Here is a 26,605-nt window from a genome sequence, read left to right on the forward strand (position 1 = left end):
TTTTTGTTAGGTTGTAATGCTTTAGTACTTTTTATAATTTTTAACCTGTTTCTTGGCTTTGTTTCTTAGATGATATGAATCTAGGGAGGTTTGGGTTTTGTTGGACTGGTATTGAGCCCAGGCTTTGTCTCTGGTTTTGAGTAATAGTTTAGCTTCTTTTGTTAGCCAGGGAGCACAGTTTGCCTTGATTCTAATAGATTTAGGAGGTGCCAAGCTACTTAGGATGTCTAGAAATGTGTTATTGAAGTATGATGCAGCAGTATCCAGTGGGAGTGATAACAGTGGGAACCAGTTGCATTGTTGTAGTGTAGCTAAGAATGTTTGGGGTAAGAAGTGTTTTTTGTTGAGTGTCTGAATGTAGTGTTTCTGGTGATGTGTTGGCATTGTCTAACCTGGTAGGTGGTTGCTGATACTATTTGGGAGGCAACCTGAGTGGAAGGTCTGTGATGGTTTATTGGTTAATAGCCAGTCTAGTACTGAATGTCTATTCGTTGTTTTGTCTACTCTAGTTGGTGATTGTATAAGCTGGGAGAATCCATACAGATGCATGAAATTTGATGGGTTATCAGCAGAACAAGTAATCCAGTCTGTGTAAAAGTCACCCATAACTATAGTTTCTTGGGAGAATGTTAGAGATGCCCAGTGGAGAAATTCCTCAATTATGGCAGGGTTGTTTCCAGGTGGGATTTAGATAGCTATTACAATTATAGATTTTTTGGAGTTTATTACAAGTTTGGTACATAGCAGTTCTGTGTTATTGAATTTTGGAGGCTTAGGTTAGAGGAGTTGAAGGTTGAGTGCATTTTTATAGGTGATAGGTATGCCTCCACCCCATTTGTTTAGTCTACCCATTCTGTGGATGTTGCAGCCTTGGGATATTATTTCACTATCCCTTATGTTGGGCTTTAGCCAGGTTTCTGTCAGAACTGCTATGTCAGGCGCATAGAGTGAGAGAGTTGTGTGAAATTATGATTACAAAATAAACAATAATGTCATAACAGATCTAACTTTTAGCCTTTGAGTAACCTGGGTGAAACAACTTGGTAAGCTATATAACTGCTTATTAAAAAAAAAACAGATTTGGAAAACCTGTGTTATTCACAAAAGCTTTAGGAACTGTCATTATGTTTTATTTCTAACAAGCTACTTAGAGATAAAATAAAGTTGTGTAAGAACTTTCCATTAAAAAAAAAAAAAACGTTATGTACTCATAATGTTCAATCTGTGTTGTTCATTTTCACTTTTTTCCTCACATATCTGTTCCGATCTTATCCCTTGGATCTGACTTGGCCATTGCAATAGCTTGTGGCAACCAAAAAGCTCTCGCGCACCCTACCCATAATGCCTCTCTCCTGATCACCTCAGATCTTGTTTGCTGACAGCAGAAAAATAACAGAAAACTAATAGAATAGAGAAACACCTTAGATAAGGGTAAGACCATACATAGCTTTCACAATACCCAATTATCAATTTAGGTCAACTTGCTCATCTAGAAACCGAGAAAGGGACAGGAGGATGGTGGGTGGGTTGTTGAGGAAAAAATGAAAATGGACAACACAGATGGAACATTATGGTAAGTATATGACTATTTTATCTGATGTTGTCAATTTTCATTTTATCCACCCTTTTCCTGGGTGCCTTGTGGAAGAATATTCTTCAAAACCATTGAAACTGAGGAGGCTGTACTCCTAGAGATCAAATCCAACTTGTAATGAGTAATGAATGTATGAGGGGTAGCCCAGGTTGCTGCTGCGTAAATCTCATCTATAGACGCTCTGGACTGAAAAACTGAAGAGGTGGCTATGGCTCTAGCGAAATGAGCTCGAACAGTTTTCGACAGCTCTCAACCTTCTCTCTTGTAAATAAAAGATATGCAGTCCATCATCCATTTAGCTAAAGTTAGCTTAGTCACTAAAAGACCCAATATATTTTCTGATAAGGAAACAAATAAACTGACTTTGTTTTCTCATGTCCTTTGTTCCATGAAGGTAAAAACACAGTTGTCATTGAACAGCTAACAAATGCAACAAATATTCACTTTTAATGTTGAAGTTTGGGAAGAAAACTAGTAGATTAATGGACTGGTTGATAGTATTCTCTGAAACTATCTTCAGTAAGAATGAGGGATTAGTACATATTTGTGAAAGAATAAGTATGGCAGTTGGGATGATAAGGCTTGAATCTCACATATTTTTCTTGCAGACATGATGGCTACTCAAGAATATATTTTCTCATGGGAGAAATTTAAGTTGACAGGTAGCTGCTGGTTCTAATGGAGCCTGAATAATTTTCTGTAATACCAAATACAAGTCCCAAGGTGGTGAAGTATCTTTATAAGGGGGCTTGAGTAAGAGAACTCCTCTCAAGAATGCTTTGCACAGCTTATGTGAAGCAAGGGAGGAACCATCAAATCCAAAGTGAAAGTTAGAAATTACAGCTAGCTGCACTTTTATTGTAGAATATGCTGCCCCCTCGTTAAACAGCCATGCTAAAAACTCTATAAAATAGTGTGGATAGGAGCTAAAAAAGGGTCTACATGTTTTTGTTGAGACCAATGTACGAATCTCCTCCATTTACTGTTATACAACTTTCAGTTAGACTGCTTATGTGAAGATAATAGAATATGACGAACCGGCAAAGAGAGAACAGGTTGTCTGGCTATTAACAGAACTGGAGATACCAAGCTGTCAACGAGACTTTGAATGTTCGGCTTGGACAATCCTGTCAAGTGTGACAGAAGATCTGGATTTGGATCCAGTATCCATGGTTTCTTCTGTAGGTGAGGCCAAATAAAGGAAAACCAGACGTGATGAGACCAATACGTGGCAATGAGGATTACTTCTCTCTTCAACCTATTTGCTTTCTGAAGGAAATTTGGGGATTAATGGAGTTGATGGAAAGGCATATAATAGACTGTGAGGCCAATCGTGAGTGAGAGAATCCCTCAGGGACTACCCTCTTGGGGGGTTCTGGGCAAAACAGCTGCTGCATTTGTTGTTTAGAGGGGATGCAAAAAGGTCGCAGCAAGGCTGGCCCCACCTGCAGAATATATCTTCTTCCACTTTCTGACTAACGGACCACTCGTGAGGCATAACAATGGATCTGCTCAACTTGTCTGCTATCGCGTTTGACTTTCCCAGAATGTACTTTGCTACCAGAAAGAGTCTGGACAAGATCACCCACTGCCACAGTCTGAGCACCTCTTGACATAACAGGTATGATCCGGTTAACCTTTGCTTGTGGATGTACCAGACTACCGACACGTTGTCCGATGGAATCGCAATTGTCCCCAGAGAGAGAGCATTCTGAAAGGCTTCAATGCTAGTAGCACTGTTCTCATCTCCAGGATATTTATGCGTGACTTGTCATCTTGTGTAGACTATGTGCCTTGGACTGTTTTTCCCAGATAGTGCTTCCCCCACCCTATCTGGGAAGCATCCACGGTAAATGTGGCCTTGAGGAGAAGGGGAACAAATGGGTAACCTTGTATAAGTTGATCTGATTGAATCCACCATGAAAGATCCTTCTTGTAAGTGTTCACATTTCTTCCTGGGGCTGACATGGGTTGGTGAAGGACAGACTACTGTACTGTGAGAAGCTGCTGTAAGACTCCTATGTGGAACCTCCCTAGTGGAACTAGTATTATTGTTGTTGCCATAGAACCTCAGGCCTGAAGTACTGTTCGAACAGATACCCTTGAATTGTTTAGCAACTTTCTGACTTGATCTTTTATGGTCATCACTCTTGATGATGGGAGGCATGCTACCATCTCGATTGTGTTTATGTTTGCTCCTATGAAGTCCAATTCTTGAGAGGGATCTAGGTGAGACTTTTCATAATTTACTGTAATATCTAACAAAGAACACGTTCGAATAACCATGTCTTTTGCTTCTAGAAGTAGATACCTGGTCAGGGTGGTTATGAGCCAGTCATCTAAATATGGAAACACCTGGAATCCTTGCTGACTCAAGTGAGCTGCTTCTACTGCCATACATTTGGTGAACACTCTAGGGGCTGTATTGAGGCCAAACGGCAATACTCTAAATTGGTAGTGTCTAGCTCCCATATGTAAGCATAAATGACTTCTGGATCATCTGTCTATGTTATATGGTAGTACACATCCTGAAGGTCGATAGAGCACACCCAATTGTCCTCTTCCAAGAATGGAATAATGGACTGAACCGTGACCGTCCGGAACTTGCTCCGCTGAACTGATTTGTTCAATCTGCTGAGATCCAAAATTGGTTTCCAGTCCCCTGTCATTTCTGGTACCAAAAAGAACCTTGAGTAAGTACCGGATCCTCTCTGGTCTCGTGGGACTTCTTGGATGACTCTTTTGTCTATCAGCTTTTGTGTCTGGATGGCTGCTTGCTCCATTTGACTGAATGGAACATCCAGGAGTTTTTTGCTTTGGGGCAGTGGACGGAAAAAGGAATATAGTATCCTCTGGATATTATCCTCTGCACCCATTTGTCATTTGTTTTATTCAGCCAGGCTCTCAGGTGCAGGGATAGTCAACCCCCGATTTACTCCAGAGAAGAGTAATCGGACTTCCATTCAGGAGCGCTGGAAGGGTTTCCCAAAGAACATATCTCTGGACCCTTGATGATGTTGAACCCCACTGCCACAGACGCGGCATCTTTCATCATTGTTCCCCCCTCTACTCCTGGGGGAACTTTCACCACGTGCTTGAGGAAAAGACCCTTGTGATTTTCTAAACCACATCTTTCCACTGTTCCTCTGACTTTTTGAATATGGTCTCTGTGGAGTGGACAAAAGAATGCCCATGGCAGAAAGTGTCTTCCTGTCTTTCTCACACCTGGACAGCATATCTCTGACTTTTGGGTCAAATAGGGAAGTGCTGTCAAACAAAGCATTGACTAACAAAGACTTAAAGGGCTCAGCAAAGTCACACAAGTGCATCTAGGCTTGCCTCCTCAAAGGGTACCTGAACTCATAGCTCTACTTGTGCCTTCGATTGCATGCAAAATGAGCTTCATGGAGGAGTTTGCAAAAGCATGCAGGGTGGCCAACTGGGAGGTAACCGAATCCTGTACCTGTTCCGACACAGATCCTAAGAGAGTATCTGACAGTTCCTTGATTAGATCCCTCTGCAATCTGGTAAAATGGGAAAGATAATTCAGGGACCTCAAGCAAAGGTTGCTGAAGAGAAAACATGATTCCCACATATATCCACCTTCCTGGAATCCTAATTAGGAGGATGAAGAGTAGAACTTTCTTTTTTTGTGGGTGCTGCCATGACCAAGGCATCTACTGGAACACCTTTTGACTAAACTTTTTTATCTTCTGGTGCTGTTATTATCTTATTTGGTCTCTGGAGGAGGGGAGGGTCAATGGAGCCTGACACACCTACTGAGAGATCAATTTGATGAGCTCATCGGCTGGCAGGGTCACCCACAAGGTAGATGACTTGGATCAAGCCACCAGGTACACTGTCTCCTCCGATGAGGGATTGCTGGGCTTACAGCTATCTCTCTTATTCAAGATCTCTAGGATGCCCCAAAGGAAACTTCATCTGGAGATAGCCATGGGGATCTCTCACCTTCCTCAAGGTCATTGTCCTTGTTGATGGACTCCTCTATGGAGTCTAGGTTCTTCCTCTTACACCTCCTCTTCCAAGGAGCTGCCCTCGATGGGGAGTTCCGGGGAGGTATCAGAAGAGAAGGAGCCCTCTTAGGTAGCCTGGAGCTTCTGGACCCGCTGTCCCTGTGGGAGGTCTGGTCGAGACACTAGGTGCAGGATCCGCAAAGCAGAAGGCTGCGGATCATATGGGGTAGATACTGTCTGCACTGCAGAGGCAAACATAGCCATCTCCAAAGCCTCAAAAGCAGACTGACCCCAAGAAGTGAAGGATCCCTTACCCAAGAGGTCTTGCCTACCAATGCAGGCATCCTCAAATCCAGAGGAGAGCACTCCTGAGGCAGAAGCCAGGGCCGGACTGATCCAAACCAAGGTTCCAAGGCCCAACACCTCCAAAAACTTTGGAGTCAACAGGCCGCCACAACCATGAGATCCCCCTGGCTCCACCTGACCCAAGGAACTCACAGCAGGGGTCTGAGCCAAGGAAAGAATCAGTATTTAAATGAGGGTTATTGTAACAGCTATTTGACTCTGATGATGCCTTGTAAGGTGAAAGCGCTAAGTCTGTAATAAATCTTCGTTGCTGTGGATTACTTCGTTGTCCTGCCTTTGAATTATTCCATCTTGGACAGTGCTGGACTTTTCAGCTTTTGTTGTGCAGTGGCCGTGGATTTTATTTATTTGCTTGTGCCCTTGTCTTGGGACTACTTTTCCTGCCTTTCAAGGAAAGAATGGTCCTTAGCTCCGAAGCAGACAGACCAGATCTGAAGGCTATAAAACTTCCATGGAAGTCAGAGGAGGACTCCAAAGAGGGGAAGATGACATTTGAAACTCCTGAACCTTAGGGGCAGGAGTTGAGGGGGACCTTGTAAAGCCTTGTGCCTAAAGGATCTTATTGACAATCCTCTGCACTTCATCTTCCATGAGGCTTACAGTCAAGCGAGTTGACAACACTGATAGTGACTATGGTCTCTCCAGTAAGGGAGAAGGTACTCTGGATGGTACTGGGTCAACGGAAGGAGAGTACCGAGTCCTATGTAAAGACTGAACTTGAAAGGACTCTTCATAGTATCCAACAGCAACCGATCCAACCTATCCTTCACAGCAGAAAGGCTTGGATCAGAAGCTGCTGGATCCAATGGGGGAGTCCTTGAAGTTTTCGGATCCGAGGCAGTCTTAAAATCCTACAGCTTAGCCACCTTTGGAGAATGCATCAACGGCAACTTTAGAGCAGAAGGTCTTTTCTTGCCTTGTCCAAACGTCTAGAGGAGGAAGCTGAGCTTCACTGTTCACATTTGGAAGTGTCTCTCTTTTTTTTTTGTTTTAAGTCTGAGCCAGAAATGTCCTCCGCAAAGGAGGAAGGCAACATACCCTTATGAATGAGCTTATTTTGGCACTCAATGAGGGTCCGGTGGTTGAACGCTTTGCAAATGTCACACTCCTCCTGTAAGTGAAGTGGACCCGGACAATAGACACACAATAGACACACAAATTAAGGGAGTCATTTAACAGAATCTTGTAACTGCATTTAGTACAATTTTTGAAGCCAGCTGGCTGCTCTGTTTTTTTCTGCCATATTGAAATAACAGACTACAAGGAAGAAAAAGAAGAGTTTTTTTTTTTTTTTTTATTATGAAAGTCACAATAAAGATATATCTAGGGGAAAAGGACTACTAGCAATACTAGTGAAGATGTACTGCAGTCCTCAGTATAGGGAAAAGTTGAAGCAATCACAAAAATAGGGGTAGGTAGGAAGAACTACTAATGATAATAGTCAAGAAGTACCTCAGTACAAGACAAAAAGATAAAGGAGAAACTTATATAGTTAGATTTTAACTTAAAGCTTAGTCTAAGAAAAATTTGGTAAAAAAAGCTAAAAATAGCTAAAAATTTACTTAACAGCCCGAGAGCTAATAGAAGGGCCACGTCTTCGTGAAGCGGTACATGAGATCTAAAGTTATCAGGAGACAGCCATTATGGATAGGGTAGGGTAGGGTGCTCGAGAACATTTTGGTTGCCACAAGCTATTGCAAAGGCTGAATCAGATCCGAGGGATCGAATCTGAACCCATATGTGAGGATAAAATAAAAACTGACATCAGATCAGTAGATATCCTACTGATCACTGCTGCAGTATTCCAAACAAGTGGGTTATCATTGCTGACGTCCTGCCGGGGTATCAACGCTTAACCTTCCCTAGGTTGCATATCCGACATGTAACCTTGGCTTATAAGAGTAGGGGTATATAGGTGGATGTATGAGCATAAATCCTCACAGTATCTTCAAGCCAGTAGCCTGAAGACCCAAGAGAGAGAATGGTCAGCTAAGAGAGGCCAAGCATAAAGAGGTAAGGAACCCTCTCAGTCCAAGAGTTTTGCCACATGGTAGAAAAAAGGAAGAAAAAGATATACAGAGATAAGATGTTAACCAAGTAAGAGGAGAAGAAGGGCCGGTATGATTACTGCAACAGTGATCAGTAGTACATCTATTGTTATGGCAAGTTCTTACATTGCTGTACTATATCTTGAATGAAATCACTTTTGCAGTACTCTAAATGAGTGGGTGATTTTCACAGCTGGAAGGAGCATATGGTGGGGGTGGGCTGGTAAAGAGAGGAACTGTCCAAGAGCCCAGAGAGGACTGACCTAGTAAAGGCCACCCTCGACCATAAAAAGACATCAATCTTGTAGTGTTTATTGAAGATATTTACAGAAGACCAGGTAGCAGCTTCTGATATTGCCCTGGCATCCACTCCTTCGTAGAAGGCCCCTGAAGATGCCACTGTCCCGGTAGAGTGAGCTTGAGGGCAAGGATTTGCCATGTAGTGAATAGCAAAAGGAGATGGACTTAAGATATTCAGCTTGTAATGGTTTGCTTGGATACTGGTTGGCCCAGTTTTGAATTCATGAATGAGATAAACAGTTGATTAGACTTATGAATGAATTTGGTCTTGTCCAAATAGAAGCTTAGCTGTCAGTGAACATCTCAAGAGTGTAGGAGTCATCCCCCCCAGTTTTGTGGGTTAAGGAAGAAAGCAGGAAGACTGATGGCCTGGTTAAGAGACAACTTGTTCACCACTTTTGTATGAAGGAGGGATTAACCCTTAGGGTCACCCTGTCGTCGTGAACAATAAGAAAAGGAGTATGGCCATGAGTGCCTATAGCTCCAAGACTTTCCCATCTGAAGTAAGAGCCAGAAATATAATATTCTTTTAGTTGCAGAATTTGAGATTAGCTGGGGCTGCTGGCTCAAAGGAAGGCACAGTAAGCTTTTCCAGCAAAAAAACTGAGGTCCCAAAGAGGGTGAAATGGCTTCCTAGATGGTCTAAGATGCAGAACCTCTTTAAGGAATTGCTTGACCACAGTACTCGACATAACAGGAGGGCTAAGAGATAGACAGGCTGAGATGGGAAAGAAATGGGCTTTAATAGAGAAGTTGGCCAGACGTGCATCCATGAGTTCACATATGGATTCTTGGATGAAAAGTACCTCTGATTTGTTGGGGTCCTCATTATTCCTCTGGCACCAAAGAGAAAGACTCTTTCATTTGGCTATGTAGGATTTTTGAGTGGTGGGTCTTCTTGCTTCTTGCTGAACCTTAATTACATCCTCTGAAAACTGATGCCTAAAAGGAATCAAACCCCTATCATCCACAAGCTTAGGTTTAAGGATAACAGGATGGGATGCAGTACTGATCCTTTCTGCTTAGTGATAAGGCCCACCTTGTGTGGCAGTTTGCAGTAACTGCCCTTGGCCAGATGTAATAGAAGAGGGAACTAATGATGCTGCCTTGGCCAAAAGAGAATGACCAGTTTGAATCTTTAGCAGAACCCTTGGTAGGAGAAGTAGTAGGAGAAGGCACAGAGGAACCTCTCTGTCCACTGGAAACAGAAAACATGTGGCTTCCAGGCAGAGGGGCAAGGTTCCCTGGAACAAAATGGAGGAAATTGTTTATTGCTCTCTGATACAAACAGATCTATCTGAGGTATCCCCCAATGGTGCAAGATATCCAAGTTGACATGTCTGTTCAAAGTCGATTCATAATGGTACTCCAGGACCCTGCTTAAAGTGTCTGCAACAATTTGTCATGCGATGAAATGTATATGCCAGCAGTGACATGCTTTTTGAATGAAAAGTTCCCAGGTAGTCTGCATAGTTGGTATGATCTGGTGCCTTTTTGCTTATGTACCACATGAGTGTCATGTTGTCTTTGAATACTCGAAAAGAACCTGGCTTCCAAATATGTGAAATAACCTGAATAACTTAGGCGAGAGTCCTCATCTCTTTCAGGTTGATGTGTTTCGTTTGGAATTTTGGTTGTCATTTGCCTGGACAATGTGGGTGCCTATCCAAGCCCCAAAAGTTTCATCAGAGGCATTTGTGTGCAACTCTTGAAAAGGAAATGGTAGGAAGAAGGGAGTCCTGGGTTGGGTTTCACTTAATTCACACACCAAGAGAACTCCTTCCTGAGGCAAGGAATGAGAGGATCATAACGTCTAGAGGATGAGTGTGCTGGGACTGGACTGTTTTCCGATACCACTGAATTTTCCTCATATGCAGTCTCGCTAGAGGAAACACCGGAATAGTGACTGTCATGAATCCAGAGCTCTTACAATTTCCTTGTCCAAGCACTGGTCAAGGGAGGGAGGTCTGTGAAAATAAGCTGTAAGATTCTGCACTTTTTCCTGAGGCAGCTTTCTGGTGTCTAGTTTGCAGCCCAGACACATTAAGCCTTTGGAGAACTGGAGGGAGGTATTTTAGCAGTTGACAATGAACCCCGACTGCAGGAGGAGGTTGAGGGTGAACTGGATATGATGGAGCATGATCGCAGGTGAAGTAGCCTGGATCAGTCGATTGTAAGCAGGGACAAATCAGAATTCCCTAAGTTTGGCAGAATGCTATCACTGGTGCTAGACACACTGTGAAATCTTTTGAGCTGTGGAAAGCCCAAAAAGCAAAGCAGTAAAGTGAAAGCAAGATGAGCCAGTACAGAACCTGAGGAACCTGCTGCAAGAGGGGTGAATCGGTAAATGGAGGTAGGTAGGCATTCTTTAGAGCAAGGGGTATTAGGTATGCCTGAGGAAGTATGAAAGGCAGCAGTATATGCAGTGAGAGTATTTTAAAGGGTGGCACTTTTAAAAGGGGTTTAGCAGACAGAGATCCAGTATGCGTCTCCACTGCCCCTCTTTTCCTGGAACGAGGACGAGACTGGAGAAAAAAACCCTTCCTACGAAATTTATGGGCACTGATTTTATAGGGCCTTCTACCTGCAAATATTTTTAAGACCTTTGTTGAATTATCACTTAAAACATAGACAAACACATTTATACAAAAGGAAGTAAACCATATCAACATGTTCAAATTTACAAACATTATACATCACATTTTTATACAATCATTAATCCAACATTACATAAATTGCTCAACTCCTGCCTTCCCTCCCCTACATTATACTGCATGTATTCTTCCCACATCAATTTTTTCTAAGTAATTTACACCTACGCTTTTCTAAAGATCCCACTTCCTTTATCTCCCTTATACTACTCACTACTTCAGATACAGTGGTTTAGATTTTGACTTCCATTTTCTTGTAACTTTTTTGGTAGCCACTAGAACTAAACTTAACACACAATTACTATGTCTAGGCAATTCAGATCCTGTATCCCAGCTCAAAACAATTTCATTAGTTACACCCATTTGCTCACTCAATATTTTTGACAGAGTACTCTGTAGGAAATATTTAAAGTCTGCCAACTCATAACACACAAAACATATGCTCTTAATTAACTCCTTCATCCCCATCACATTTCCAACATTTGCTATCTACCTAAGGAACAATTCCTTGGAGTCAGTTTGGGGTATAAAAGTATGTATGCAAACACTTCCAAGCAAAAATTCTAAATATTCTAGACTTTGTTGCAAATTTGTGAGCCATACATATGTCCTCCCATTATTTCCTTGTGAATTGCTTATACAATCTCCCTTTCCATTCTTTTCTAACCTCCTCTGATTGACTCCTAAAGTTACTGTGCAATATTTTATATGCCCTAATAATTATCCCTATTTTAACAGCAGCTTCTTTTCTAAATTCAACTAAAAACTATACCAGAGCAGGGCTTTCATTAGGATTCTCTTATTTCTTTTTCCTAACTATACTATGATACCAACCATTGATAGGTAGCGCATTCTGCAGAGTGCAGTCCAAATGTCTTCTTGACTTCTTCCCATTCCATTATTACACTTCCCTCTCTAGTTATTTGCTCCCAGTATCTTTGTCAGTTTTCTCCAGTACATTCCAACCACCTCTTGCATATTCCCTGTACCCCTAATTGCAGTCATCCCTATCAGCAGAATCTCTTTTCTCCATTCTCGTGTTGGCTTAGTACTTAGAATATTTTCTGCCACTTTATGAATATAATATTCTGCATGTTGTTAATCTTTTTAAGGATCTGTATCCAACATCCAACTCTCTCTTTATTTCTTGAATTTCCCTGCTTCAGCATCATCCCATCCCACTTTGAATTATAAATTTCTGCTTGCGTTATGTATACAACCCTTAACTGTGTATCTCTCAAATATTCCTTCAAATCAAGTAATCCTAGTCAATCCTATTCTATCAGAAGGATCAGCTTATCCTATTTGACCCTTTCACTCTTCCCCACTCAAAATAAAATCCTTCATCTCTTTAATAATTATTGTCTGCAACTTCTCCTCTGGTTGATTAAAATATGCCAGACCTGCATACAAAACTAAAGGGACTAAACATTTTCTAAAGCCATAAACAAGAGCTTCCAGTTTCTCACTTTTTGTATTATCTCTTGTTTAGTCTCTTCCTACACATCCCTACAAGCCCTAACAGAATACTTTTTAACCCATACTCCTAAATGCTTCATTTTACTGTGTTCCCATGAATATGGGTACTGTTGAACCAATTCATATGTGGGTAAATAGTTTACAGCAATAGCCTTTGTTTTGTTTTCATTAATTTTATCTCAGGAAAACCCCCTAAATTGTCAAGGAATATTCCACAATGCCGACATGTCCTTTTCTGTTTTTAACAGGTACAAAATAATATTGACTGCAAAGAAAGCTAACTTTTCTTGACTACGATACTAATTATATCCTTGAATTTCTGAGTCCCTTATTGCTTTACCACTGGCTCTAAACATAATGTAAATAAAGAGGAAAGAGGACACCACTGCCTAGTTCCACTGTTCAGGCACCACTTATCAGAGATGAACCTTCCCACTTTAATTTTTGCCTCCAATCTCTCATATATATCCTCCTAACTAATCTTATTATTGTATCAGGGAATACAAATACTTCCATTGCCCGAACCATAAAATCCCAAAATACAATGTTTCTCTGCATCACAACTCACTAACAGCAGCAGTATTTTCTTACATTCCACTTCCCTCTGGATCATTGTTGCCCTTTTAATGTTGTCAAATGTTTGCCTCCCCTCCACAAAACCACACTGATCCATATCTATCAATTTTGGCAACATCTTTGCCATTCTTTTAGCTGTTACAGATACAATATAAACAAAACTTTCCATATCTTTATCAATTTCATCCCTCCTAGCTTCCAAACTTCCACAATTAGCGCGAATTAGCGCGATTTAGCGAGGAGCTGCCACTGTTGCACACTAGGGCAGCGCCGGTTAAGCAGGTTTAAACTATTCGGGCTACCTAAAGTCCACTCTTCAAATTTTCCCTTAAAACTACCTTCCTCGAACTATACTACTGATCTAATCAGCGTATCTTATAACTAAAAAGATCATCTCTACTTGACTCCAAGTAGACTATTCTCTATCTGTTAAACCTAGCACTTGCTCCTACAGTACTTATTACCTTGATACGGCACTCTTGTCATAGATAGTACCCCAAAAAGGCAACCCCCCATTTCTAGGTCACCCACGTCCCCCGGAATCTTTTTTAAAGTTTTTTTGTCTATCCTTCTAGCATGTCGAGGGATCAGTTGCTAGTGTCCTCTCCTGCTCAGCTGGTGAACCTGGGAATATTGAGGCAATGCTACAATTGCCTCATGTACACAGACAACCCTCTCCTCCTCCCACAAAACACAAATACATGCGAGAGATGCAACTATACGGCCAAACTGGAGGCTGAGCTCTCTCAACATAGGACTGGCAAGACCAGTCAGGAGGAGAAGGTTACCACACACACTATAGACCCAGTCTCACATAGTACCATTACAACCTCAAATCATACACATAAACACACAAAGACATACTCGGAGGCTCTGATCAAAAATCTACCAAAACAGCAGAGGCCACCAAAGCAGACACCCAAACAACCACCACCTCACAACACAACACCTGCAACACATAGACATCACAGTCAGAGTGTCAAACAGTCACAGCCCTTAAGGCCAAACACAATGCCAGACACACTAGTCATTGGTGACTCCATAGTCAGACACACTGACGTCCCGCTCACCAGACTGAGTAAGGAGAAGGTCACAGTAAGCTGCCTGTCGGGCGCTAGAATCCGCCACATAACGCAAGCACTCAGGTCTCTCAACAGCAGGTACAAATATGACTCAGTCATTGTCCACGCTGGTGTAAACGACCTGAGATGTACCTCCTTGGACTACATGAAAAGAGACATTGAGGAGCTCTCTGATTATGTAGCCCAGGCAGGTATGACCCTGACCTTGAGCAGTATCCTACCTTCACCAAGAATGATGCCACAATACAGAGATAAGATGATCAGCTTTAACAATTGGCTTAAACACTGGTGTCATTCAAAGGGGATCCAGTGTCTGTCTGCCTGGGATGACATGCTGGACAAGCCACGCTGCTTCGCAAGGGACGGCTTGCACCTGTCACCCTGGGATTCCGGATATTGGCAAAGGCTCTTGCCACCCCATAGTGCCTTTTTAGGCAAGGCTCAAATTCTAAACCTACCACCCTAGAACACAAAAAGGAAAAAACTAAGGGTAATGCTGCTCAATGCCAGAAGTCTAAATCTCAAAATGCACGCACTCGAGGCCCTTCTCAGTATGGAGAACATCGATGTCTGTGCTGTGACAGAAACCTGGTTCAAGGCTCCTGAGAGCACCCCAGCGCTATCAGGTTTTACCTCATATCATGCATTCCGGCCCCAAAATCCGGACAATACCAAGAAAGGAGGGGTAACCATATTCATCAAGGACACCCACACCTCAAGACTGGTGGCAACGCATCGATGCATTGGAGACCATCCAGGTGCAATTAACCATAGGCAAGACTGCTCTGCAAATTGTAGCATGTTACAGGCCACCCTCACAAACTCAGGAACCTCACATGGCCTTCCTGAAAACACTAGAGGGGATAAATGTATTACCAAACACCATCATACTAGGTGACTTCAATTACCCTAATATAGACTGGGAACACTACTCAAGCCCAAACACCCTAGCCCAAAAGTTCCTGGAATTCATAAACTCAAATGCCATGGAACAACTAGTCACCATCCCCACAAGAGGAGATAACATACTTGATCTCATCATCACGAACATGGGAGCACAATGTTCAACACCGGAAGTATACCCCTCACTGGTGAGATCAGATCACAAACTAATCTCGCTGGAGGTCCTCATCCCACCCCCACCTGAAATAAAAAGACCACAGTAAAGAACTTCTCAAAGCCGACTTCACACTTCTAAAGACTAGTGTGGTCTCCTTTAAAGCCCCGAGCCGGCGGAAAACAGTACTCAAGCCGCTGAATCACTTACAAATGCCTTCTACCAGCACCTGCAGGACTGCATGGATAAGGCAATCCCAAGCAAAACAAAGACTCTTTGTACCAAAGGCAAGCGTCCAGTCTGGTGGACCCCAGCCATAAACAAACTCTACAACAAAAGGAGGAAGCTACTACAAGATAGAGCAAAATCCTTAAAAGGTAAGACACCCTTGATCACTATAAGTAAAAACTAAGAGCTCTCATAAAATCATCCAAAGCAAATTTCGAGAGAAAAATAGCTAAAGACTCAAAAGACAATCATAAGGCCTTCTTTAGCTATAGTTAGAATCCTGGGAGGAAACTCCCAGATATGCTCAGAACTAGTTCAAAATGATGTGAAGATTACTGATCCTACAGACATTGCCAACATACTGGCTGACAGGTTCAGTGCAAACTTCTCCCCTCCCCAAAAGGAGAGATATCTATACCAAACGATTGCAGCCCCCCAAACATCTCCAGCGCCCAAGTGAGAACTGCTCTCTCCAAAGCAAAAAACACAGCATCCATGGGACCTGATGGTGTCCCCGGCTGTGTGCTCCACGAACTCAATGAGGAATTAAACCCACAGCTAGGACAGCTGTTTAATCAAAGTCTTACTTCTGGATACGTACCCAGGGAGTGGCGCACTGCAACTGTGGTCCCACTCCACAAAGGCGGTGCCTCCACCGACCCTGGAAATTACCGGCCCATTAGCTTGACAAGCCTTATCTGCAAAGCCATGGAGAGGATCATAATGGACCTCATAAATAAAGACATAGGGAATTTGCAGACTTTGGATCCAACCCAGTTTGGCTTTGTCAAAGGCAGATCATGCCTTTTAAACTTGGTTGACTTTTTCGAAACAGTCACCAAAGCCATTGATGAGGGAAAGGCAGTCCATACAGCCTACCTCGATCTGGCTAAGGCCTTAGATACAATACCCCACTCAGGTATCATTGAAAAACTCTTCAGCTTAAATGTTAACCCATACATCACAAGATGGGTTGCAAACTGGCTGAGTGACAGAACCCACAGGGTCAGAGTTGCTGGCGCCATGTCAGACTCAAAGCCTGTCACAAGTGGTGTCCCACAGGGCTCAGTCCTGGGCCCACTCTTGTTTGGCATCTACTTTTCCGAAGTACAAGCAAACACAGGAGGGTTATGGCTGACAAAGTTTGCAGATGACTGCAAACTGGGCGCCATAGTAGAAAACACATCTGACACAGATATCCTTCAGAAGGGTCTCACAGAAACGGATAACTGGTGCCAGAGCCACGGCCTAAAGTTAAATGCCAAAAATGCATAGTCATACCCTTCGGGAAAAACAAGGTTACCCCTAGCTACCAAATAGGTGGCAATCCACTGAGCACAGAAGAAGTTATCAGGGACCTGGGGACCCAGGTTGATAGTAGTCTGTCATTCGACACCCATGTAGCTAAAGTAGTTAGGAAGACCTTCTACATTGCCCACCTTATCATGAATGGATTCTCATCTAGATCAAGGGAGGTCATAGTCTCCCTTTACTCATCACTCATCAGACCAATGATTGAGTACAATGCCCCATTCGAATGTATCTGACCCGACACTTGCAGCAGCTGGAGAGGCCACAAAGTTCCTCACCAAAAGGATAAAGGGTCTCAAAAATCTGTCCTATGCTGCCCGACTGAAAGAACTCCAGCTCTATTCAGTCGCCACCGCTTGCTCAGAGGTGACCTTTGCCTAACATACAAGGCCATGTCAAACCCAGATTTGATGAATATGCTTCACCTCAAAAATCTAGATCCATCAGAGCCACAAGGGCGGAGACTTAAACCTCGACACGGCTATTAATAGGACGTGCTGGAGGGATAGATTCATCACCCAAAGACTCCCTATGCTGTGGAACAAAATCCCGGTACATGTGAGGCAGAGCACCTCGCTGGCCTTGTTCAAGAGAAATCTTGACCAATGGATGGGAGATCGCAGATATACCCCAGGGATTACCTCAGTGTCACTGCTCGACAGAGGCACAGCAAAATAATGGGTATAGTTCCCCATACTAAAGGGGTGGCGTAAGCCACAAAATGATGGGCTAGGCTTGTAAATGCCCTCGGGCAGATAGCCTAGTATGAACCTATGAACCTATGAACCTATAATCTATTCCTGAAGACTTTCCTTCAGATTGATTGCATGTCACAATTTTTATCTCATATCCTCTTAACTGTTAATTGTTGAGCTTAATCTACCTCTAACCTTGGCATGCTTAAGTCTTCCACGAATATTTCCAATTGTGCTTTTATTGATTTCTACATTCCTCTGCTTTATACAAATGTTTATAAAATTCCCAAAATATCTCTAATACATCTGCAGGATCTTTGGCTATTTTTCTTGTTACAGGCTCCTTAAGTTTAGCAACAACCCTTTCTACTTTGTTGCCTAACCCGTTGTGCCAAGAGTTTTTATGCTCTATTATAATCAAAAACAGATTGCTTAACAGCAGTCACTGTAAACTCATGCATATTACCCAGACACTATCTTATTTTATCTTTGGTGCTCTGCAATTGCATCCCTTATTGTTCTGTCCCACACCCCTTATTCTGCAATACTTAAAACCATTGTCAGCACCTTTACATAATTCTTGTTACCTCTTAACCATATCTCTTTTTCTTCTATTTCTACTCTTATTTTTTAAACTCCACTTTCATTTTATCCCATTCACTAGCTTCTTCTTCTTTCGGCATTTCCTGGTTAGGGGTCGCCACAGCAGATCACTTCTCCGCTCATGATTGGCAGTGGAGTTTTACGGTGTCGAGTTGCCAGCCAGGCGCCCAACCTTCCACAGAAGGTACACACATGCACGCACACCTAGGGCCAATTTAGAGTGTCCAATCCACCTACAGCATGTCTTTGGAATGTGGGAGGAAACCGAAGCACCCAGAGGAAACCCATGCGACCACAGGGAGGACATGCAGACTCCACACAGATGGCACCCCAGCCGAGGATTGAACCGGAGAACCTTTTGCTGTGAGGTGGCAACATTAACTTAAAAAAAAAATGATATCTTCCCTAATAACTGTCGAATAGTTTCCAATACCCATTTCTTAAATTCCTCTCTTTTTAACAGGTAGGTAGGTAAGCATCAGTGTCACATTTTTACTTCATTACCCTGCATTTTTATCTTAGTTGTTATGGGTACATGATCTGAAGTAGTTATTGGATAAGTTTTGAAGCCTTCAATTAAATGCATCCATTCCTGTGAAATACAGTTTCTGTCTAGCCCAGTAATTGTACCTAGGGGAATAAAATGCAAATTCTCTCAGAGATCCTACTACTGAATTCACAGCTTCCATACCAAATATTTTCATAACTTTCTTCAGAAATCTATCCTCTTTTGTTAAATTTTCCCTTTTAGGTCCCCCAGATGCATCCTCACTGTTGTAAATCAAGTTCCAGTCCCCAATTATAAGCAATATACCCTGTTGAAAGCTGTTTATTTATCAAAAAATTTCTTAAGCTCCATAACAGAAGTTTTAGGTGGATTATAAATAAGTGCCAGTATAATCCTCCTCCCTTGCCAACAGCCCTTTACTACCACAAATCTACTATTACTATATTTTTTCCCCTTTTCTGTCACTACTGGAGCTCCTCTAATAATTAGTATGAGTACTCCCCCTTTTCCTTTATCCCTGATATTCTGCTGAATATCCATCCTGAAATCCTTTCTTTATCAAATTCACATGCTCACGTCTTTCCAAATATGCCTCCTGTAGCACTGTTATATGCACTCTGAGTTTCTTAATATAATTCAAGTCTTATCTGTTTGGCTACACCTGAGACTATTCACATTCCACAATACGTTTAGTGCAGCCATTATGATAAGTTATTGTTATTCCCGATTTACTATTAAAATGTCAAAAAAACAATTTAGTTTCCTTTTAGAAACCCGAATATAATGCTCGATGTTTGAAATAACTTGTGTTCAGAAGTTGAAATCATACCCTTGATAGCTCACAATTTGATGTAAATGTCGAAAATATGAAAGATATAGCAGAAGAGTTCCACCGTCCATGCATCATTTTCATGCGTAGATTTTCACCAAACAAAGCACTTGATATCCGTATAGGAGTTTATGTAAGTGAAACTCCTACACCTTACATCACGTTTTTGCCCCCCTGCACTCCCCACACCCCCTGCTAACTATATATTCCAACTCTGAGATCACACTACAGTGAGGAAAGTTATGAATGTCCCATACAGCACTGTACCACAATCTCTGTTACATTACTTCGAGTTCATATCAGCGAATGCACAGTGGCATTCACTAACAGGAATTTTGAACTTGGAATACTCATCAGCACAGAAAGAAGCATCCAGATTCGTCTTTTTGACAGTAAACTGTTATTCCCGCCTATTATATATGACCACTTACTGAATGACTATTTCCAGATTTTGTGCTACATGTACCTACTAATGTTTGGCAGGTTGATCTTTAATACACTTGTTTTTTGGTCAGCGCCATTTGAACCTATGTCACATTTTACAAGACTTTTTGTTTCAGTGAAAGCCCTGGAATAACCCCCCCCCCCAGTAATCTATTAATTTAAACACACAAAACTATGTACATTTTCAAACAATGAAGTTTAACTCTCCTGATAGGGACAACTGTACCAAATCATCAGCTCCACACACAGGCCTTACTTGGCCTAACATTAATGTTATACATGCTAACATGCATGTTACAGCCTGTGTTTCTATTTACTCTAAGGGATGTCTGTTTTTGTCATCACTCCTCTCTTAGGTGTGAAAAAAAAATCTTATATGCTTTCTGTAAAATGTAACCTTTAGCCTTAAAAAGTGCTCCGGTTTTTATCATTTGACACTATAGTCAGCTTGTCTCCATGGAAACACAAGTACAAGATGTCTCTCCACCTACATTGAACATTTATTTGCCAAAGGAGAACTCTTCATTAAATTCAGTGTCATCTTATTTACTTGCGTAGACATTCACAATTACTCTTCTTTTTCTTCCTTCAGCGTCATTCCAAACATTCATGACATGAAGTGTGGCATATGTATTCCAATTCCTCACAAGTTTAACAAAGTCAAAAAAAGTCCAATTTACCACTTTTTCTTGTAAACCCATATTTCACAAATGTGACTGATGCTTTACAGTTTAATATTTATTCACTAATTTCAATGTTGCTGGTCTTCCTGTTCATCTCCATGTCCCAACCCCAGACTCTGGATCAAGTCCAAGGTACTCTCAATTATTCCAGTTAGCTCCTGTGCTTTTTTCCTTTCTCTCAAGCATTTCCCTTTGGAACATCAGAAAAGGTTTCATTGGCAAAGCCTATCCGTGAGCTTTATTATCAGAAGAAAGAGAAGCAGACTCTCCTTCTGTTTGCTGGCTTTTTGTTAGATAAACTTTTTATTTCCTTCATAGCCTGTTCTTCATCAAAAAATACTTTGATCCTCTGGGAAAAATATTCTGAAACCAGCTAGGTACAATAGCTTGAATCTCACACCTGCCTCTCAACATTCCATCATTGGTCAGATAAATTTGCTTCTCTTCTGCCTGGTGTACTGTGAATAATCATTTACACACTCTGCTGCCTCCAATTTTTAATACTTTGCCCTTCTGCAACAGGTTTGTCAGGATCAGCTCTTTCTGTTAGTACAATTGCATCTTTACTAATACAGGTCTTGGGTGTTTTCTCTTGGCCAGGTTTGGAGCATACACACAATGTGCCCTTTCAATTAACAAATACTGCTGTGGAATGCAAGTCCAGCTACTTATTTCTGCTTTCATAAAATTAACACAGTCTGGTCCCTCCAGCTTCTCTGGTATAGCAGAAAATTTCAGGGTTTCTCTGTGTACTCTGTCCTCTAACTCTACATTTTTTTTGAAACAGCTATTCTTGAGCAGTCTTCATACATAGCCAACCTTTTCTTCATTTCAACCTCTATTTTTTCAGTTTTATTAGTTCATCTGAGTAGCTGTTTAAAGCTTCTTCCATTTTTTCCAGCTTCTTGTTATTTGAGTTGATATACTCCTTCAATGTTTCATTTATTTTAATCAGCTCTGAGCACATTTGACTTACTTTTTCTCTAAATTACTGGAAACCATCTCTTGGCTAAAGATGGAGTTTGAACTGCTTTTGCTGAGCAACTGCAGGAGTCTTCCCAATCAGTGTTTTCTCTTTTCTACTTGATTTCTTTCAAGCTCTCCAAATTTCTTCTTTGCTGGCATACAGGCAGGGTATTTATAGACAGTAATTGTATTTTACTAAAACTGGCATAATTACTGGCCACTATCAATTTCCACTTTACAGTGGAACAGCGTAAATTAAGCTGTCAATGAGTTTGAAGGCATCTTGGAAAAAACAATGGAATATTGCTTTGTGCTGAGCCAGTTATGTCAGATTATAGAGAAAAAATAAGAAATAATTCACTATTTTTATTTTATTTATTTTACATTTCTTGACCGGGATAGTCCTGCTGGATACATGTCCATTTTTAGCGGAGGCCCGGGGAGAAAAGCTCCAACATAGATACATTCAGAAAAAAATATTGCATGTAGTAAATATTTATGAGAAAAAATTAATTTTGCAGACTTGTTCAAGCATGCTAGTTTTCAGATACAACAAATGCAGAATTAAATTTAGTTTATATACATACCTCCTGTTGTGCTTACAGGACCCATAACTCAGATAGACATTTACAAATGGTATTCATCATAATAAAGGCATCTATTTGTAGACTCACTAACCAAATGCTACTCATTTATACATATATAATGCATAGATAATTCTGTTTCAATGGACATCTGCTAGCACAAATGGCATGTCTGTATTGACAAAGTCAGAATGCTAATCATTATGGTAATGAGAAAAAGGATGTTGGTTTTATACCTGTCATGAACAGCATGGAGGATGCCTTATATGCAAGACACAGGTCACCTCTTAGCAGTCTTTGGGATACACAGTATAGTGACAGGGCTTTGAGCTTAATGCCTAACGTATTTTAATGGGGTTCTTACAAAAAATGCATATCACTTGGCATCTCTCTGATGGCACATGATACCACCAGAATATGCTTATTTTTTTCTTTAACTTTTTGGCCCTGTGCCTGTCAATTATCAAGTTTCCATGAATCAGAACAGGGTCCTTTTGTTTCCAGGTGGTGAGAATCACTGCCCTATCCACCAGGGTGGGAGCTATCATTGTCGGCACTGAGGGTTGTTTGCGTCGTAGCTGGCATCCTGGCAATGATGGCATTTTAATTAATTACCCTAACCCCACCCCTGAGCAGAAAGATATGCAATCAGCATCACAGAAGCATCCCACAACATCTCTCTCATTGGAAATGCCTGTGCACCTGCAGAATGAAGGCCACTGCCAACTGCAGTGGCTTGGTTGACTGCATGCATATACCCTAGGCCATGGGCCTACTCCTTTCCAACAAAAGGCTGCTATAACCCACAAATAGCTCTACTCCCCTTATCTCCCAGGGTAGGCACATCCATTCTTCTTGCCACCTCTATCAACTGCCCAAGCTACTACTCAAACTCAAGTCTCCTGGGCTGTCAGTGCTTTATCACTCTATGCCACTAGACTAGTGAATGAGTTTGTTTCTAAGTGTTACTCTAGTTAGTACTAGAAGAACTAGATTTTTCAAATGCACATAATCTATGCTTACCTCTTTTACTTTTTTATTCCTGTACACAGTTTGGTTAGTCGAACTGTCTTCCCGAAGGGCATCAACAGTGTCACCATAAAGAAGCTTAAGGGCTCGAACTAGGCGAGCACAGGAGCGACCATGCCGAAGATAACACCTTGGATGGCAGTAGTCAATATGAGTACAAATAAAACTTTGCTGATTGCACAGAAGTATCATCACCTATATGCAGTAAAGGCAAAACACAGGCATCAGACCACATGTGCTACAATATTACAATAAAAATAAATGCATAAATACAAAAATTAGAGAAGAATGGAAAAAAGCAAGAAAAAAATAAACATGTATGACACTTAAAACGTTACACAAAGAGAAGACAATAGATGTGTGCCATGATCTTTGGATGTCTCTTTTACATTAGTCAGTAGTAATCAACAAAGTTCATTCAAATTCATGAAACAAATATCAAGCTTGTAAAGCTAGAATTATTCTACGCTTCTTAGTTGTTAGTCTTCCAGTTAGCATACATACAGAGAACATTTTCCACAGACTGCACATTACAGTTTGATTCTATCAATTTAATTTAACAGTGACAAGCTAGCCCATTTGAGCAGATGGACAGTTTCAATATGGAGTGCTAGAAAATAAGATTACAACCTATGTAAGTCAGAGGGTCGTCCAGAGTGGAATTTAGTTGTCAATGGACAGCTTTACTCCCATACGAGGAGAAGTAGGACTTCTTCTGGAGACTAGAGGTACAGCAGCAGAAAAACAAACTCTAAAGGACGCCTGCAGAAGGTCACTGGGGAAGTATATATTTATGTCCATAGTGATATCATTCCACTAGGACTGCTGCCTTTTGGATGCAGTGGCTGCTATGGAAAGGTCAAGAGGTGTTATATCTGCATTAATAGCATGGCGGCTGAGATCACCCTCCTTTGATTGGTGGGGTGGGGCAGTCTATGCACAGGATACAATATAATATAAAGTCACTTAGTCTCAGTGTGGTGGTCCTCGGGACCAAGTGCCCAGGTTTAAACTTAAATTAATAAACAAATAGCCATTTCAGGAACTAGAGCTCTTATTGTATAAAGTTAAGCAGGGAGGGGGGGGGGGCTCAATAAAATTAATAAGAAAATAAAAAAATATATATATTCAGTGGACCTTCATCATGATATGCTATTCCAAAAATGAACAAAACATACCAAGTCATCCGTAATGCTGACTACTTTATTATGCTTTTTTTTTATCTCCCATAATTAAGATGTGCTCAGGAGAAAGGAAGAAAGATCTCTTTATCCAAGATCCTGAAATCAGTTAGGTTTCTGCCAAGCCTGTGATGTAGCCTCAGCTTTGACTGAGATGGTTTTCATTAGGGATGGTATTACAAGTGGTTAGTGAATAAGTGTATTATCACCTCAACTACAATTTTATGCTAATCCTTCAATACTACTTTACACAGATATGACAGGCTAAATAAGGGCCTGTAAATCAAAAACCTGCCAAAAAGAAGAGCATGTATATTGATAAGTTAAGTATTAGTGCAGCATTTTTACAGGTTATGATGACAAACAAAGGTTATACACTTACCATGATGATAGCTATGCTGTCTCACTTTTGTCTGGTTCACTGTTTGGATTGTCTGATCCAGTCGAATCTGACCTCAGCCCTTTCTCCCAGAGCTTTGGATCACAGACTCTTACTTCTCCTTACCCACAATTCTCTCCTTCTGTCTAAACTACCTCAGATCAAGTTTGCTGAATGTTTCTGATCACAGAGAAACTATACCAATAAGAATAAAAACTCACATGGAATAAAATAAAATCTTATTAAGTATGCTAAGATTGGAAAGGTGACTTTAAACAAAAAAGGTCCAAGCAGCAGAAGTTTGTAGATCACAATTTGGAAGGGGGAAGGTGGGTGGGATGTTGAACCAGATGAAAATGAAAGAACACAGATCAATCATTATGCTAAATATATAACTTTTGTATCCGATGTTGTCCCATGTTGTTCCCAAGATGCCTAAAAGGGATCTGGGTGCTATCAAGGAAGGACATTCCTGAGAATGGCAGACCGAAAGAATATGTAGGCTCTAGATTGCACATCCAACTTGTAATGAGATATAAACATATGAACTGTTGGCCAAGTTGCCACTGCACAAATGTCATCAATACTCTTTTTCATGAATGCTGTAGAGATAGCAATTGCTCTAGTGGAATGAGCTTCTGCTTTTGAGTGTAGAGACAAACCTTGAGTTTTATAAAGATAGGAAATGCAGTCTGGCAGCCTCTTAGAAAGTGTAACTTTTGATACATGGTTTCTCAATTTTGATTTCAAAAAGGAGACAAATAGTTGATCTGATTTTCTAATATCTTTGGTTTGGTGTAAGTAAAATCGAATTTGTCGGTGAACATCTAATGTATGAAGCATATGTTCTCCTTTGCTAGAGTAATTGGGATAAACTACTTGCAGATCAATAGATTGATTCAAAATTGCTTCAGATGAGACTTGTGAGAGAAAGGTAAGGTTTACTCTCAATAGCACTGTGTCTTTGCGGAATACGAGAAAAGTTGGTTTGCATGGAAGTGCTTGTAATTCCGAAACTCTTCTAGCAGAGAAAATGACATCAGGAAGACAATCTTCTAAGAAACTTACTTCAAGACAGCCTCTGCTGCAGGCTCAAAAGGTTTTTGAGTCAGTGACTGGAGCAACAATGTGACATCCATGGAGAAACTAGTTCTCAAATGGAAGCCCTCACTAAAAAAAAAGTTACTTTGAGGAAAGCTTTTGATAGCCTAACAGATGCAATGAAAGAATCATTATGACCTACATGAAAATTTGAAATAGCAGCCATTTGAACTTTGACCGTAGAAAAACTGGAACCCTGGTGATAAAGTTCTGAAAGAAATTCCAGTATAAATGGGAGAGAGGCAGAAAAAAGGCCCAGTTCGTTTGATCACGCCCATATAGAAAATCTTTTCCATTTGCTTTTATAATTCTTTTTGGTTGACTGTTTTTGAGAATCAGAAATTATGTGAACTTTTCCATTTGTTTTTATAATTCTTTTTGGTTGATTGTTTTTGAGAAGAAGTTACCGGAACTACTGAAAAAGACAGCCTGGCATCTATGGCTATTGTTATAATTGAAGGAACCTTGTGGTTGACTTTAGGATCTGTAGGTCTGGTAGAGGCATCCTGGACAGGTGACTCAGAAGAACCAGAATGGGATCGAGCATCGAGTGAGACTGTAGGAAATGAGGCCAAAAGAAGTGGAACCAAACTTGCTGGGGCCAGAACAGTGCAACAATGATCACATTGGTCTTGCATCTCATGGCTTTCTGTATGAATTTTGTCAAGAGAGGTATTGCTGGGAAATCACAGCATCTCTCAGTGACCATCCCTGTGGAGGGATGAATGCAAAGTAATTGCCACACTTGTTGAAGTAGGAGGTAAAGAGGTTGCAACAATGTTGGCCCCTGCAGCTGAAAATTTCTATTGTCACTGCTTGTTTGAGAGACCAATTGTGAGGCAACTGGAAACACCTGTTCGGGTCTATATTACGTTATCGAAAGCTCAGGTCAGCGAACACATGTTTGTCGACCAATAAACAGCTAAATGCCAATTCT

General features: G+C 41.2%; 1 protein-coding gene across 1 annotated transcript in view; it reads right to left on the reverse strand.

Moving 5' to 3' along the window:
- The window catches only part of UNC80 (unc-80 homolog, NALCN channel complex subunit), a 5,631,640-nt gene that overhangs the window by 2,544,660 nt on the left and 3,060,375 nt on the right, over positions 1 to 26,605 (reverse strand). Inside the window, exon 30 of the mRNA XM_044060513.1 lies at positions 23,002 to 23,202. Coding sequence (XP_043916448.1) covers positions 23,002 to 23,202 — 201 coding nt within the window. The remainder of the gene's footprint in view (positions 1 to 23,001; positions 23,203 to 26,605) is intronic.

Source organism: Protopterus annectens, chromosome 2.part0, assembly GCF_019279795.1.
Source record: "Protopterus annectens isolate FY-2018-M chromosome 2.part0, PAN1.0, whole genome shotgun sequence".
In the NCBI taxonomy this organism is placed as follows: Eukaryota; Metazoa; Chordata; order Ceratodontiformes; family Protopteridae; genus Protopterus; species Protopterus annectens.